This window comes from Sceloporus occidentalis, unplaced genomic scaffold, assembly GCF_023333645.1.
Source record: "Sceloporus occidentalis isolate IW3139 unplaced genomic scaffold, rSceOcc1.0.p SCAF_3, whole genome shotgun sequence".
NCBI classification, from domain to species: Eukaryota; Metazoa; Chordata; class Lepidosauria; order Squamata; family Phrynosomatidae; genus Sceloporus; species Sceloporus occidentalis.
The window spans coordinates 88,280,216-88,297,255 of NW_028316983.1; the positions used below are offsets into that span (position 1 = coordinate 88,280,216).

General features: G+C 39.8%; 1 protein-coding gene across 7 annotated transcripts in view; it reads left to right on the forward strand.

The window, feature by feature from the left end:
* The window catches only part of DNAJC6 (DnaJ heat shock protein family (Hsp40) member C6), a 93,267-nt gene extending 79,539 nt beyond the window's left edge, over nt 1-13,728 (forward strand). For all 7 annotated transcript variants that reach the window (XM_089515360.1, XM_089515363.1, XM_089515357.1 and 4 more), the window contains 4 exons: nt 4,328-4,594; nt 5,522-5,667; nt 10,460-10,636; nt 11,752-13,728. In XM_089515360.1, the coding sequence (XP_089371486.1) occupies nt 4,328-4,594; nt 5,522-5,667; nt 10,460-10,636; nt 11,752-11,853 (692 nt within the window). In that variant the 3' untranslated portion in view covers nt 11,854-13,728. The remainder of the gene's footprint in view (nt 1-4,327; nt 4,595-5,521; nt 5,668-10,459; nt 10,637-11,751) is intronic.
* The last annotated feature ends 3,312 nt before the right edge of the window (nt 13,729-17,040 follow it).

Below are 17,040 nucleotides of genomic sequence, written 5' to 3' on the forward strand. Positions count from 1 at the left end.
GTTTTGCTTTTGCCTTTTCTGATGCTAAGAGAATGTGACTTGCCCAAGGTCACCCAGTGGATTTCCATGGCTGGATGGGGATTTAAAGCCCAAACTACTGCTTTAAATGGCAATATTGCATGTAGCCCTACAAACAGAACATGACAACATATCAGTATTATTTTTTGACACAAAATAATCTCATGATATTATTCAATCCAATATTAGAACACCTGAATACACCTTTCTATAGTAAGTTGTTTTCTCAGAATGTATCTACACTACCTAGTTATAGCAATTTGAGGCTACTTTACAAATGTGACTCCGTCATGTGGAGGCATAGAATTTGCAGTTTGGTGAGATATTTAGAATTTTGCACTGGAGAGCTCAAGAGCTATATGAAGTTCAGGGATGTTCCCTGCTAGAGCAAGCTAGTAGAGAATTCTAAATACCTCACCAAATCAAAGATATCAGTGGAGAGGAGGCATATTGGTTAAAATGGTATCAGACCGCTATAACTCTATGGAAGCACTTTTAGGCATGGGACAGACCGCCCCAACCGGGTGGCCTGTCAGCGGCCTATTTCCCTCCAGAGGGCCGCTGCAGCCGCCCAAACACGCGGCATCCCTCAAGAGTAAAAAGAACCCGGAAAAGCCGGGTTCTTTTTCAGCCACCGGGAAGACGATGCAAGCAACGTGCAGCTACATGTATATGCAGCACGTTTCTTATATCGAAATGGTGGTGCCCGTGTACATGGGATGCCAGCATTAGCATGCCGCCACACCATGCTAGGGTTAGGGACCATGCGGTTGGTGCACAGTCCCGAACCCTAGAATCGGTACCAGCACGGCACTTTGGGACTGTCTGTCCCACATCTTAGATATGTAAGAATCTTATACTTCTTGATTTAAAGAGGTAGGCGACAAACAGTAGAATGGAATTTTGTTGAAAACTGCACTAACTATCCATCCACCAATCTATTTACATCCTGCTGTTCTCCCTGACTGGGACTCAAGGTGGCTTAAAAAAAGGCAGAAAAGACAATAAAACACAGATAGTTACAAACATACAGAATTACTTTTAAGACAGAATTTAACAACACAATTAAAAGAATTTAAAATCTTACTTTATAACAAAGACTAAGCAGCTTTGAACATGATAGCTATGTGTAAATATTTGAAGGGATGTCATATTGTGAAAGGAAAAGCTCATTTTCTGCTGCTCCAGAGACTAGGGCAGTGATGGATGACCTTTTAGGGACCGAGTGCCCAAACTAAAAGACCTTCTGGCACCGGGTGTTACCTGGTGCTGGGGACAGGACTTCTGGTGTAGGACTTCTGCCCTCTGAGGGCAGGATCTCTGGGGCGGGACTTCTTCCCCTTACCCTCTTGGGCCTCCAGCTGCCTCTCTGGAGGAAGTGAAGTCCTGGGGGTGGGGATGAGGGATGAAGAAGAGGAACAGGCACATGCCTATTCGGAGGCAGCTGAAGGCCCAGGATGGTCGGGAAGAGAAGGAACAGGTGTGCAGTTGTTCCTCCTCCTCCCCCCACACCCTCCCGGGCCTTCAGCTGCCTCTCCATGAAAAATGGCTTCGTGTGCCATTTCTGGCATGTGTGCCATAGGTTTGCCACTATGGGACTAGGACACAGAGCAGCTGATCACAACTACAGAGAAAGAGATTCCACCAAAACATTACTTAAAACCTCCTGACAGCAAGAGTTGTTTGCCAGTGGAATAGACTGCCTCTGAGTGTGGTGGAGTCCCCTTCTTTGGAGTTTTTAAAATGGAGGATAGATGACCATTTGTTGGGAGAGCTTTGTTGGGAGTGCATGACAGAATGGGATTGGAATGTATGGCCCTTGTGGTCTCTTTCAGCTCTGTAATTCTAGCATCCCATGTGCTTTTTGAGTACAAGCAAATCTTTAGCTTTCTATCTTTTCACAGAAATATTCTTAAATTATTATACACATGCCTGACAGTGTAAGCAAGGTTTTATGCTTTGCAGTTTAAGCTGTGATCCTATATCCAATAGGATTTACCAGTGTAAGTACTTTGGCAGCAGAGATTATCTTTTTATTGTTATTGTTGCCAGTTCCAGCCAATCAGTGGTAGCTGATCACATGTTACTCTCAGCAGATGTTCTTTCACACTCAAATTTTAAGTGATAACTGGATTTATCAAATTATTTCTGTAATGTGGGATCATGTACATGGCATCACTTAAATGTAGGGCATGGTCCCAGAAGCTATACATTTACACAGCATTGCCAATTTTGCATCTTTGGTTTTATATGTGAAAAATTACCAGTTTTAATAAAAGGTCTGACATTAATAATATTAGAGAAACAGATAAAGATTAATTAAAAAAGGAAAATTAAATGTAACCAGTTGTTTTCTTTTACAATAGCTTTTCAATCTGTTGGTGCTTTCTCCCCTCCTCCCCTTTTCATAAACGGATTCTCCCCCCTACTTTAGATAGTTCTTACCCCTTAATTTCTGCCATGGTAGCAGGCAGTTTGAGTTTCCTCCCTTGCTGTTTACTGCCTCATCTGCTAAAATGTCTTGTTGGTTCTGAAATTAGGTATTCTGCTCCTCCTGCTGGTTTTTTGTAGCTCTGCAGGATCAAAACAAAAAAAATGTGCCTGATGTCACGTAGTGCTGCTACTTATGGTTCTTTTCTCCTGCCCCCCCCCCCTTTAAAAATATAGATGGACTTCTGTAATTTTAAGGGGAAGATTAGACTATACAGGATCTAAACACCTGGGTGGGAAAGAAAACAGTGATGTCAGGTTGGTTCTGGATATTTTTAAATTAATTTAATGCAGGAATGAACTATTGCAGAAGGCCCCGGGGAACGGGCAGTTTTTGGTCCTTGTGGTCCACCAAATGCAAAACATAAATTGAAACAAAAGTGAATTGGAAGTGGCCATTCTTCTTTCTGTTATTATTATTGTAGCTCCGAGGAGGTATGTGTGTGAAGGCTTCTAGAATCACAGAACTGCCAATGCAAGAAAGCTGTTTTTATTTTTTATTTTGTAGGGTAGGAGTCCATGGGCCATATTTTGCTCACTTCTTAAGCCTGATTGTGATTGTTATTTTCAGCTAGCGTAGGTTCATTGAATCACTGGAACTATGATTGCCTTCTCTGAAAGTGCTGATAGCTGAGGTGTGGGAAGTTGTGGGAGGATCTTCCCCACTCCCAGAGACTATGTGTAAATATTCTGCTCCAGAATGGGATGTTTCCAATATTAACAGTGTTGAAAAACTTGGAATTTCATCTATACACCAAACCCAAAATGTTTAGGAAGTTCACAATTCCCTACGTCTTGTAAAAAAAAATTCAATGTTTCTGCGTAACATTTGTAAAAGGTTTAAACATTCTAAACATTTAAACTTTTTTATTTTATATATATATATATATATATATATATATATATATATATATATGTTGTAAGTTTTACCTACCTTCAGTTTAATTGGAAGTCATGTAGATATTTATATATAATTTTGAAATCTAACATATTTTAAAATAAATAAATAATAGATTTTTAAATAAAGAATTGTTTTAACAAGACTATGAAACCTGAACCAAACTAGATAGCCCTGCATGTTTCACCTAAAAAGCTTCATACAGGTTTCAAAGAATTCAGTTTTAATTTTTTATCCTTTATGCAATATTGAATGTCTCTCTAGGGGCTTCATGGCCCTTCAGGAACAGAAGGGATAAAGGAAAACTATCCAAAGGCATGAAGAAGTTTATTTTGCACTTCACCTTGAATCTTGGCAGAACCTTCCAGTAGATAAGAAGATGAGAATTCCCAAGCATTGAGCCAGGGCAGTTAAAATGGTCTCAAACTGGATTATTTCTGCAGTGTGTTTTGGACCTGTCTTTACTCTTCCTATCTTCACAGCTTTTAGGAGACGGGAGGGGACCCTTGCACCTGTATAAAAGAAATCACTTTGCATAGGCTTTCATCATAAGCCTTCCTCTGTTAGCCACACCTTTGACCTGATGCCAGGTGGGGATGCACACACTATGCATCCTGAGAGTGTCTGAGAGTTTCTAGGCCCTTCTCAATAGTCTTGGAGTCCAGCCACTTGAGTGGGGAAAGTCGGCTTTCTCTGTTGTAAACAACTGCTACATCTATTAATTAACAATAAAACTATTTTCCACCAGTCGTTCATAACATATTTGGGATCAAAAACATATCTTGGAGAGGCCTAGAAATATCACTTGTTCCTTTGAAATACTGCAGTTCTTAAAATACAGCTATATCATCCATTTCTCATTCTGGCTTCCTGTTAAGCTGACCAAACTATTAATACACATTGCTTTGCTTCATATTTCAGGTTGTCCTTCCTTTGCCAGCAAGCCTAGCACACCTACAGGAATAGGTGGAGGATTTCCTCCTATGGGATCACCACAGAAACCATCTCCCCAGCCAATGGGAGGTGGCAGCTGGCAACAGGGCACTGGATACTCCTGGCCACAATCACAGACCAAACCTCAGCAAAGCATGCCACATTCCTCTCCACAAAATAGGCCTAACTATAATGTGAGTTTTTCTGCAATGCCAGGTGGCCAAAATGATCGTGGAAAAGGATCAGGCAGTTCTGGTAAACGGAATTTTAAAATTCTCATATTTTTCTTGTAAAATGGTTGTAAAGCTGTGGGACAAAAACTTCTAAGCTAAGGGGTTTTAGCCAGCATTTAGCTAGATATTCCATTTCTAATCAGATATGGGGCCTTTGATAAAAGGAGTAGTCTAGATTTAGTTCTTCTCTTTCCAATAACTTCCTGCCATGAGCTTCAGTTTACATGTGACATCATGCTATGAGTTCTTCCAACAGCTAGTAGGGAGATATTATTGGGAAGAGAGTGAGAACGTAGCTTCATCTGAAGGTTCATTCAAAGATACTTGCAACTATACATTCACAGTACCTTTTATATCAGCTTATGTGGGCTGAACTCATCAAACATATGCAAAGGGATCTTGTAGATCCCTTTACATACTGATTTTCCATACCAATATGGCTATGTCTTTGAATTCTATCATTATCAAATATAGTGAGTAAATAATTAAAAGGCATCCAACTCTTACTTCTCACTGTTATGGTCAATGAAATACTTCCAGCTTGAATTGGTAAGTGATTTCAAGATCAAAATGGGAGAGAAGACATCAGAAACTCATTTGAGGAATTCTGCTAATTCATGGACAGTTTAGAAAGAACTACATGTTAATTGCCTAGCTACACATTATATGGGAGATCTGATTGTGACCGAATCCTTGACTAGCTTTTTCAGGGATATGCTACTTTGAGGGATCTCAGTGGGCTCAGAATAGCCTGGCTGGCAGAGCAGATACTAAAATAGTTTCCTCCTCATGCTATAGGAAAAATTCTAGTGCCCCTTAAAACGTGTTTGGCCTGAGTTCTTACTGCAGAAAGTAATAACCTTCTGTTAATGTTATGGCAATTGTGTCTAACTAAATCAAGAAAAACATTAACTGTCTGGATTTTTATTGATTGATTTTGGTCATCAAGATTCCAAACCAAAAGTAGCTGCTGATTTTGAAGACCTCTTATCTGGTCAAGGATTTAATGCCCACAAAGACAAAAAAGGACCAAGAACAATAGCAGAAATGCGGAAAGAAGAAATGGCCAAGGAGATGGACCCTGAAAAGTTAAAAGTAAGTAGCATGAATGAGATGTTTAACACATAATTTAGGACATTGTCCTTTTTGGATTAGTAAACACATTAACATTTAAAACATTGGAGATGCTTTAGGACAGGGGTAGGCAACCTGCGGCCCGCGGGCCAGATGCGGCCCGGCGAGGCCTTGGGACTGGCCCCAGCCCGGTCCTGCCGCTGATTGCCGCCGGGGCCTTTGGCCACTTGCACGCAGGGGCAAGGGGGGCAATTGTCTATAGATGCCTCAGAAACATGCATTTATATTAACATTTTTTTAAAAATCAGCAAATTTTTTTGCGTGTCCTCCACTTTTTTTTAAAAAGTGTCCACAATTTGAAAATTTTGTCCTACATTTATCCCGGTTTATTTATTTATTTATTTATATTTTTTAAAAAATATTTAATTATTTATATTTTTGGCTTCGGCCCTCCAGTTGTCTGAGGGACAGCAACCCGGCCCCCAGCTCAAAATGGTTGTCTACCCCTGCTTTAGGAGATATTTTGTTATTTTTGTGTCCAATACAACAATCCTGCAGCATATTTTTCATGCTCTGTATTTTAGGATACGGGTTTATATTCCTTCTTTGGACTTTATCACACAGGAGGGAAGCGCCCAAATCCTGTAGATAAACAGGATTTAAATCCAGGAATATCCTGCAAAAGTGGGATTATTTTCAGACGACGTCAGGCTAATTGAGCATTAACGCAACATTAACCCGTGCAGAGAGTTACAAAATTCTGCCGCCTTTTACTTTCAGGAAAATCCTTAAAGTAAAAAGCAGTGTGATTTTTCCCACTTTCTGCACAGGTTAATGTTGCGTTAATGCTCAGTTTGCCTGACGTGTCTGAAAACAATCCCACTTTTGCTGGATATTCCTGGGATTTAAACCCCATTTATCCATGGGATTTGGGCACTTTGCCTCCTGTGTGATAAGGTCCTTTGTGTACAAACATCAGTGTCTGTGTGAGGACACTGATGATAGAAAACTCTGGGGATTTCATTTGTAAAGGTAGGAGGATATTTCTGCTGATGGGAGAAAAGCTGCAAAAGCTTTTCACGTCCCAAGTTCATTTCAACTTGAAGCTGATATGCGTGTTACTCTTGCACCTTGCTTGAGGATTTCATTTGGTCTCCTTTTAAAAGTAATACATCCCACGCCTCCCATACTCATGCACAAATGAAAACACAGCTGTCCTTCAGACTGCACACTTCCTGAATGTTGTCAGGCAGTTTGACTGAAAATGTATTAATTATGCATTAAAAGCTAATTACTAGCTTTATAGCTTGGACTATCTCTCTGTGTATTCTTTTAAATTGTTCCCCTAGTACCATTTCAACTGCAAATACACACACAATAAACAACTTAGTAGTGTAACTTTGTAGTGCAATGACTTAATGTGGCTCTATTGGGAGATTCAATAGGTTTTACTGAACCTCTTAAAGAAGCATTCATTTTCTGGTGCAGTAAAACTTGGAATTGCATTGGACTGTGGGTATAAATGCTTTTATTACTGCACATGAATGTGTGTGTGTGTGCCTTTAAGTCATCTGTTGACTTATGGAGACCCCATAAATCATCAATTTCATAGGGTTTCCTTAGGGAAGGAAAACGCAGGCCCGGTACATACGGGCCCTTTTGAACACCCTTGTCACATGCCTCGCAACTCTACCACGTGATGAGGGCATAACAATGGTGGTGCCCTGTATACATGGGCGCAGCCATTGTTACGTAAGCGCCATGCAGCATCCACACGGCACTGCTTGGCACTTATGTAACCAGTGCGCCAATGGCTTTTTGCGGGTTCTTTTTCTTCCGGTGGGAAGCCATGTGGTTTGGCAGCTGCAGCTTCCTTCCGGCGGAAAAACAGGCACTGGGAGGCCACCCTTTTTGGGTGGTCTGTACCGCACCTCAGACATGGTTTTACTTCCTCTGAAATACAGCCTACAGCGCCTGTTATTTGTTGGTGGTCTCCCACTGTTGCTTTGTGTGTGTTTGTGAATGGAGGCAGTAACTTTTGATTTGGGTGGAGAAAAGTAGCCCCTTCTTTTTGGACCCCTACAGTGGGCCAGAGGACAAAATTACTGCACCCTCCAAGTCTGTATATATTGACAGCCAGCATGGTGAAGTAGTTTGAGGATTGGACTACAACTCTAGAGATATCCCATTTAACCATAGAAACCCACTTGTGCAGTGGGTTTCCTTGGGCAAGTGACCTTCGGCAAGTCACACACTCTCAGCCCCAAAAATACCCATAATGGGTTTCCTTTAGGGTTGCCATAAGTTGGAAATGACTTGAAGGCACACAACAACAACAACAACAACTGTGTATGGGCATTAGGTACTGAGACATATAATAGGAAAAAGGTCACAGCTTTTACATAATGGGTTACACAGAAATAGGAACTGTTCAAGACTACTATATTACTATGATAATCATTAATGAGATTTTTGTGATAATTAGTTTGTTCTCTGTGAACACTGTGGGACACTGAAATAAATCTTTCATGAAGGAGTAAATGGGCACTGTCCCAATGCTTTGAAGCTGAACAAAAATATCTAAAAGCCCTATGCTTTTCAGGAAAACTAGATAATGAAATTTGACCAATTTATTTAGGATAAGCATTCATGGACTATTGCCCACTTATTTAGATATGTCATGTATCTGAAGTGGGTTGTAGTTCATGAAAGCTTATACTGAATAAACTTATTTTTTTAAAGTAAATTTATTGAATTGTTTTAACATATATACAAACAGTGTTACACATGCCCCATTTCCTCTCCGTATTCCATATTCCCTTTGACCTTCTCAAGTAGAATTTCCCAACCCAAGTTCTTCTTCCCTCCTTTCTCCAGTATTGTTTAATCTTCTAGCTATCAAACAGCAAGTTATCTGCTAAATACTGTACTTATTTACCTTGTTCAAGTTCCAATTTTTACTTTCTTTCCACCCTGATACTTTCACTGTTTGTGTTGCTTTTAATACATACTTTACTGCATTTTCTTCATTATTATTCATTTCCTTATTCTTTAGATTTAATGTTATACAATTCTCTTTGCTCAAAGGAACATCCTTGCCTATTATTTTGTTAATCTTTCTTATCACTTCACCCCAAAATTTCTGAACAAAAGGATAATCCCACCACATATGCATGTATAAACCCTTGGACCCACCGCAATACCAACATTTTGCTGATGTTTTTATTGAAAAGTGCTACAGTAATTGAAAAGGACTCCTGTACCATCGCTCTATTAATTTCATCTCTTGCTGTCTTATCCTAGTGTGCTTGTTTCTCTTAACATCATGTATCCACAGTTGTATATCTTCCCTTATTAAATTTAAATCTCTTTCTTAATAAATTGATTAAAGGTACCACAACACACCTTTCTTCATGTAGTGAAACAGACTAACACTGGCCTGAAACAGATAGGCCAAATAACCTGGCTTCTGGACATGTTTGGGGTGTAGCGTTTAGATGATGCATGCCTTGAGTGCAGCTGGAAGCCACTGCAAGGTTGCACCTTTGCTGAAGAACTGGGCCAAAAATGAGCAGACAGGCTCCCAAAAGGAGCTTTTGCCAGCTCGGTTCAAAACCGCAGCAGTGGCCCAAATTGATTTATTTAAATTGCTTTATCAGCCCCATCTGTTTCATCCCACTGCTGTCACTTTGAAAGTCTGTTCTCCTTTTTCATGTGCATGTACACACGTATATTCACACAGTCACACTTTCCTTCCTAGTATTTATTTTCCTGGGTTTATAATCTTTGCATCTCAAGCCATTGTACTTTCAAAAATAATTACTTTAGCCTTATAACTTTAATCCTAATTTGAGAGATGCTATCTTATTTCTCACTTTCAGAAGGTTTAATATATTTATATATTTGGTTGGGGTGACCTGTCCATTTGACAGAGCTCACTTTTGTTTCTGATTCTGAAGCAAGTCAGGTAGAAACAGTATATGAAATAACAAGACCGGACACGATTAGCTGGATTAAACAAGGCGCATTTTATTGACCTATAATCAATTTAACTGTGTGAGGCATGGGAATAAGCAAATTGATAAATGGGGGGGGGGGGGGGAAGAAACCTCAAGCAGGTCCAGCTGAGTCCCAGATATCAACCTCTGACACCTCTTAGAGAGAGTAAGCCCCAGATCAGCCCCAAGGGTAGACTCCTTCCCACAGCTCTGGTGACATAACCCATAGAAGCAGTTCCAGAGGCCAGACTTCCACTACAATGGAGTGCCAAGGTGTACACCATTCTAAAATCTTAACTCCTGACTACCTGCCAAAGGAAACTTAGTTGTCGACACCACCTCAAGTCAATTTTCCAAGTCCCAACAGTACAGTACAGTATGTGGTAGGAGACAAAACCCAGGTAATGAAAATAAAATTCCTATCCAGCCCCTAGGCAACCAGCAAAGCTCATACTGCACTGTAGGCAGCTGGATGGGTTGCAGAAATCAATGAAGACACAGTGTGAGGGGACAACAGACTTAAATAGGTTCAGTGATCACCCCATCACATGATGCAGCCTGGCCAAGGAGGACAAGTGGAGAGTCATTTAGTCAACCTTCATGGAAGCCAACAAAGAGGTCCCCTCCCATTCAGCAGTTTTTGCTGCATGGTTTGGGACCAAATATATACCCATTGCCTTTGAATGCTGTTGGACTACAACTCCCATCAAACCTAGCTAGCATATCCAAGAATGTGTTCTGCAACAATATCTACCCCTGCTCTAATCAGCCAAATACTGATTGCAGTTTGTTCAAATTTGTATCTGTCTACACAGATATTAGAATGGATTGAAGGAAAAGAGAGAAACATAAGAGCACTGTTATCTACAATGCATACAGTGTTATGGGAGGGAGAAACAAAATGGAAACCAGTGGGCATGGCAGATCTTGTAACTCCAGAACAAGTGAAGAAGGTTTACCGGAGAGCAGTGCTTGTTGTTCATCCTGATAAAGTAAGTGATGCTATCTTTAGACTACCAACCTCTTTTATGTAACCAGTGGATTGATGTAAGATTCAGCCCTGTGATTTTTTTTCTGGCAAAATGATCAAATAATATTAGCCATGGGTCCAACCTAAGATATCTTGCAGCCTTAGGCAAAGGATTAGAGGATATCCCCACTTCAGTTCCATGTGCAGAGAGTGACCATTTAATCTCTCTCTGACAATGCTGATGTATCAGCATTTTCACTGCACCTGAGCATGGCAGGCTAGCTTAGGGGACAGGTTATAGGTACATGTCATGTTCAGCTCTGTTCTTCAACATATTGCCTCTGCCCTTTGACCACCAAAATCTGTTGCATGTGCCATCTGCCTCACCCTACATAATGGTCATCCATCCCTGATTCTCCAGAAGACTTTGACCAGTAGGGTGTATTGCTGGGAAAATGTTTATCTTGCCTGTTGTCTATATATGATAAGAAGAATTATATAACTCAAAGCAGCTTTGAAAATGGATTATGACCAGGTTGAGGGAGAAAGTTACAAGTCTAAAGTAAACCTCTGTGAAACCCAATCTGGGAAAAAGGTAGAAGACAAAGAAGACATAGAAGACGAAGAACAAGAATAAGAAGATTATAGATTCTGGACAGTTTACTAGTGATACATGAGTATGATATTAAGAGTATGACCTCCTTGATAGGGTAGGGTATAAACCACTTTTATTCTCCTTTGAAAACACTTCCATCTACTCAGACTTTGATGCTGCAAAATGTGTACACAGACCAGGCTTAAACACTTGTTGCTTTTGATAAGTAGGAATATATAAATAAATAATGATAAACGATAAATAAATTCAAGCTTCATTACATATTTGATTTTTTTAAACTCCAAAACTACTAAGAGGTACAGAAATACAGGCATGGAAGGGTTTTGTGGACTAGTGACCTTTCCTGATTTGCTCCAGAGGCTTTTGTTGGCTCTGAAATTTGCTCACTTTTCTGCAACAAATCTAAAGTAATATTTTATTAATCATATTCCAACACCTTTTGAAATGTTTGTGATAAATCTTACTGTTTTATATCCTAAGCTGCCTTAGTAAATAACTTGTCTTTTTTCCTCCCCTTCTAGGCTACAGGACAGCCATATGAACAATATGCAAAGATGATTTTTATGGAGCTCAATGATGCCTGGTCAGAATTTGAAAACCAAGGCCAAAAACCCTTGTATTAGTGTCCTTCCTCAGACATTGCTATAGACCTGTGCTAGTGCTTGTATAGTTCCTTGCCACAAGATTTTCACAGTTGAACCGATTCCTGGCTGGAAATGTGAAAACAGTAAAACTGAAACCTTTCTTCATGGAGAGGGAGGAAATATGGAGGCTGCTCCTTGCACCTGCCATGTCTCACAAATGCAAAGGAGTTCTTGGCATTAGTCTAATAGTGTTATTTCAGGGTGAAACAGGGTAGGGAAGGGGACATTCCAGCAAACTGGGATAGTTTGTCTTGGAATGTGAGGTGAAATAGATGGCCTCTTATGACCTTGACCAAATGGACCCTGTACCATGAGGGATGTGGCATAGTCTTGAAAGTTTGTATCCAGGACAAACTTCCGCAAAATCTTCATCTGTATCCAGCTATTCACTGTACACTATCTCTTATAATTTGACCCTTCAATTATTGGCTGTAGTATGTTTTCAAATCTGACAGCTAGGCAATTGATTATGTCTCTGGCAACTTACTGCTGCCTTAAGCATAGTACTGTATCTCATGTTTCTGACAAGCAAATAAGCAGACGTTCTAAGTGACCCTACAATTTGGGGAATGTCTTTAAATTATTTAAATTATTTAATATGTTATACAGACAGAAACCAGTTGAAGATGGTGTCCAAATCAACAGAGTACTGAGTTGACTTCTGGGCACTGATAGAAAATGAGAGTAAATATTTTGCAGACACTTTTAAAAAATACCCACTGAAATAAGGCCCAAATATCTCATATCTAAAACAAAGAGGAGTCCTTTCTTCTCCTTTGACATTGTGAAGTTATATCTTTCTTAATTCATTCAGACTTTATTCAGTCAAAAATCAAAATATCCACTGTTTCCCAGAGAGTCAGGAAGGGAAGCTGATGCTGTGACACAGCTTCTAAACCTCTGTGGATAATTCATTACATTGTTCGTGTGATTCTGTTAGAAATGAAAATCAGCAAATAATCAGATTTACTTACCTACAAAATATATATTGGCCCAGTAAGCAATAATGTTCATGTATTCACGTGGTAGTATCTGAAAAGATAAAATGAAAGCTATGTTCTTTTTCATCTTCTTACAAAACTAATTTTACATGCCTTTTTTTTTTTACTTTTGCAGAAAAAATTGTAAAGGCACTTTTATTTACTGACACCTCCTGAATGAAACGCAGTTCCTCAGGCATGAGGTGGATGAATATTATGTACTTGTTTTCTCTTAAAGAAGTTGACATTTAGTCAGTTTGAAATGACAGCCATGAAGAACTGGGTTGCTTGGAGAGAACCACAGTATTGATTAGATTCTGAAATGGCATCAGTTTTTGACAAGAAGGTATTTTCAGTTTGTGGAAGGCATGGTGACACTAGAGTGCTATCATACATTGGATTCTGATATGCAACCCATTTCCTCATGAGTACTGTTCGGTAGACACTACATTCACTACATGAGAAAAGTGGTCATCTGTATTTTCATTAGGCAGCTAGTGGACAGGCAGAAAGGTTTCCGCATACGTTGTTAAACAAAAAAAACTCTGTAAGTGGTGTGAAAATCTTTTGTCAAATTGATGTTTTTTTTAAAAGACAATCTGTTTTTCTGTTGTCTTGGTTTTCTAGTGGGAAACTCCTTTCTGCAGATACAGCATGTCAACCAGCCTACATTTATTTTTATATTAAATGCCATCTTTTTGTTGTTTTAATCCTTTATTTATTGCCATTTACTGCCAATGTGAAACAAAACACAAGTTCTCCTTTTTATATTAACATTGAACAGCTATAACAAACTGGATGTTATTTATTAACATATAATGAAATGTTTTGATCAAGTATGTGCTTGTCTATTAAAAACATTTTGGAATGTGAATCATGTTCCTGTCTTTCATCCACATCTGTAGATATTGTGCGAACAATGCTTAGGATATACAAATGAATTTGATTAATGTAGCATACATTTTTGAAATTCCAAAAATGGCACTAGCTTTGTACATTAGATTTAACTAGTTTATTTTTTAAAAGCCCTCAGTAACTCAGATCCCCAAAATAGAAGTTATTGAAGCATCATCTAGTTCTGTTAAAAACTTTAAAAATTCCCTAACTGAAACACCACCTTTAATTCCAGTGTGTTTTTATGGTGCATGAAAGTCAGTCCTGTTAATGAATTCCTACACTTTCCCCCTTTTTCTTCGTTATATCTGGACATTTCAGAACTTGTCATTGTTTAGATTTACTGTCTGATTGAAAGCTTACTGTATTTTTTTTTTTTGGTGTAAATATACAGTATACTCAGTTGTGACTGGTCTAAAACATTTGTATATATTAAAAAACAACCCGTAAAGAAAGTTCATTTTATTTGTATTTTATCCTTCATATAAAAAGGAAAGGCTCAAGTGGCAAAATATGACCACCATTAGACATGACATTTCAGATAGAAAAAAGACTTTACTCATTCTGACTATACTGGGGGACGGGGGACGGTCCTGAACCCTCTTACAGGAAAACAAGCTCACTGAATTTAATATATGGGACTCAATATAGATACTTCTGAAGATTTCTTTATGTACGTATATACGATATCTCTGTTTTTATGTTAACTCTCTGTATATCCCCAGGGGAGCAACCATTTGTTTGTTTATGATATCTTTGTATTGCTTTCTAGCCCACACTCAAAACAGTAGAAAGATAAAAACATTTAAAAGCATGTTAGTATACTCCTTAAAACTTGTAAACAATTTAAAAACAGACCTAAAATCCAATTTTAAGAGTTGGAACAGAGCATTTCCAGACTTTAAAGACCATTTAGAACCGCACGATTTTGGCTGCCCACCCAAGCTTCCTTGGGCAGAGAGTTCCACAGTCAAGGCACCGCTGGAGAGAAAGCCCTCTGCAGGTCTACTGTGCTGATTCTAACTATACTGAGGGGGCTGCCCCGAACCTGCTTACAAGCAAAGAAGCTCATTGAACTTAATATATGGGACATAATATATGTACTATATTGTACTTCCAAGAGCCAGTGGGGCATAGTGGTTTGAGTGCAGCTCTGGAGACCAGGGTTCATTTCCCAGCTCAGCCATGAAACCCGTTGGGTGACCTTGAGTTAGTCACATGTTCTCAGCCTCAGGGGAAGGCAATGACAAACCTCTTCTGAACAAATTGTGCCAGGAAAACAGCACAACAGGTTTTCCTTAGGGTCGCCATATGTCAGAAATGACTTGAAGGCACACAACACACACACACACACACATGCATTGCACATCTGCATATTTCTTTATCTGTCCATTTCTGGGTGTAAATCTTTGTATATGCTCAGAGGAGCAACAGAATTCAGTTGTCTCAGGACTAATACACTTAGTTTTTTTTCCTGCCTAGAAAAGCTTGGTTGGCATCCTGTTAGTGCTTTACACAGGTACAAGTCCAACTGATACCTACAAAGCCTATTTATTTATTTGTCACTGTAGAGGCTGGAGTTCTCTACTGACCTCATGCAATGACCAAACTGCTCTGCAAAACTCATTGTTTAGCTGTTGTAGGCCACACACACACCCAATACCAATTTACTGGCTCGTGGAGAGCAGGGGAGCAGCAGAGAAACATCCAACTATGTTCCCATACCTGCATACACAGCACTGTGCTCATGCTCCAGGATGATCCTCTCAGAGGATGCTTCCTAGCTATGTGTTCAGTTATAGAAACACAGCAAAATGCTTCTATGTTGCCTCTCATTCTCCACTGGCCAATAAACTGATTATGTTTATGTGTATGTGTTGGATGGGGGGGGGGAGAAAACTACAGCAACTGAATAGTGGGTTGGGGAGTGTTTGACAGAATGCATTTCATAGTTCTGCTAATGTGGAACTTTATAACACATCTCCCAATTCAGGATCTTGGGCCCTGAGTCTCAAGTATTATCTGCAATGTTGTGGCTTTGTTCTCCATGCTATATAAACAGATTTCCCACTTTTCAGCGTGGACAAAATTCAGTATCGGAACTGGCTAAAGTATACAGGCAGTAGGAATGGCAACAGTTTCTAGGTTTTGCTGCTTCGTATCAATAGCGTATGGAGCAGAACAAGCAAAAGTATACATTAGAATTGCAACAAAAGATCGCAATAGCCATGAAAGTGTAGATGGTTCTACAGCTGTACAGCTATATCCCAAGTATGGAAGATCACATCTAAATATTAATGTGCATATATGAGAAATAGAGGGAAATAAGAGAAAACCAGAACTTACAAAACTTTCTTTTCTTCCATAATTATCGAGGAATTCTGAAACAAAATAAGCAAACCTGTGTGCCATTTGATCTGAGGTGGGAAGCAGAGATGTCCACAAAACCAACTGCTCTTGAAATAGCTGATGTATAACCAGCATAGATTACTTTAATTTTTCTGAATTAAACCCTTGTCTAATCTTTTAATGGCTACAAATGCCAGAAGCAGAAATGTGGTTACCATTATATGCTGTTGTCAGGATGGCTCGCAGGGGATAGGATGTTAACTTTATGCCATCTTGGTGAGCAACACTTCTAACCTTGTAGGCAACCAGGCTCTGCAGGTCGGTCTCTTGGTAGCAGATATGGGGAAAACTGAAGCCGAGGAGTCGTCCGCACTGGCCAAATAAAGCAACTTCTAACTCCTTTGAAGCCTAGCTGTTCAGACGACACACAAAGCAAAACCAGGAAAGAGAAACGAAGCCGCACTCTGGGGCTAAAAACTGGAGCAAAAAGAAGCTTAGATATTTCACTTCAAGGTAGAAAATGTGCATCATTGCAGTGCATATAAACAGCCCAGAGGCAATGCGGGACTGCAGTGAAGCAAAAATGCGAAAGTACATCAGGGAAGGCAACAAACACAAGTCAGAGAGTCCAACAGAGGGGCATGGGCTGAAGGGAGCATGTATGGGGGTGGTCCATGATTGTGGTTTGCCAGTGTATCATTGGGCATACCAATGCACCAAAGCACTACATAGGCGGTGCATTGCACCTGCGACTGTGTGGTCGGTCATATGGGTGGGCATCCAATGGATTGGCATCTGGGCAGGAAGAGGTTGCAGGTAGTGTTTGTGTGATGGTGTGCATAGATAGTGACAAAAACAAACCAACAAACCACACAGTGCAGCTTGAGGCCACGTGGTGCGGACAGCCCCTGTGTGTTCGGTCCATCCTGGAAGAGGGCTGGGT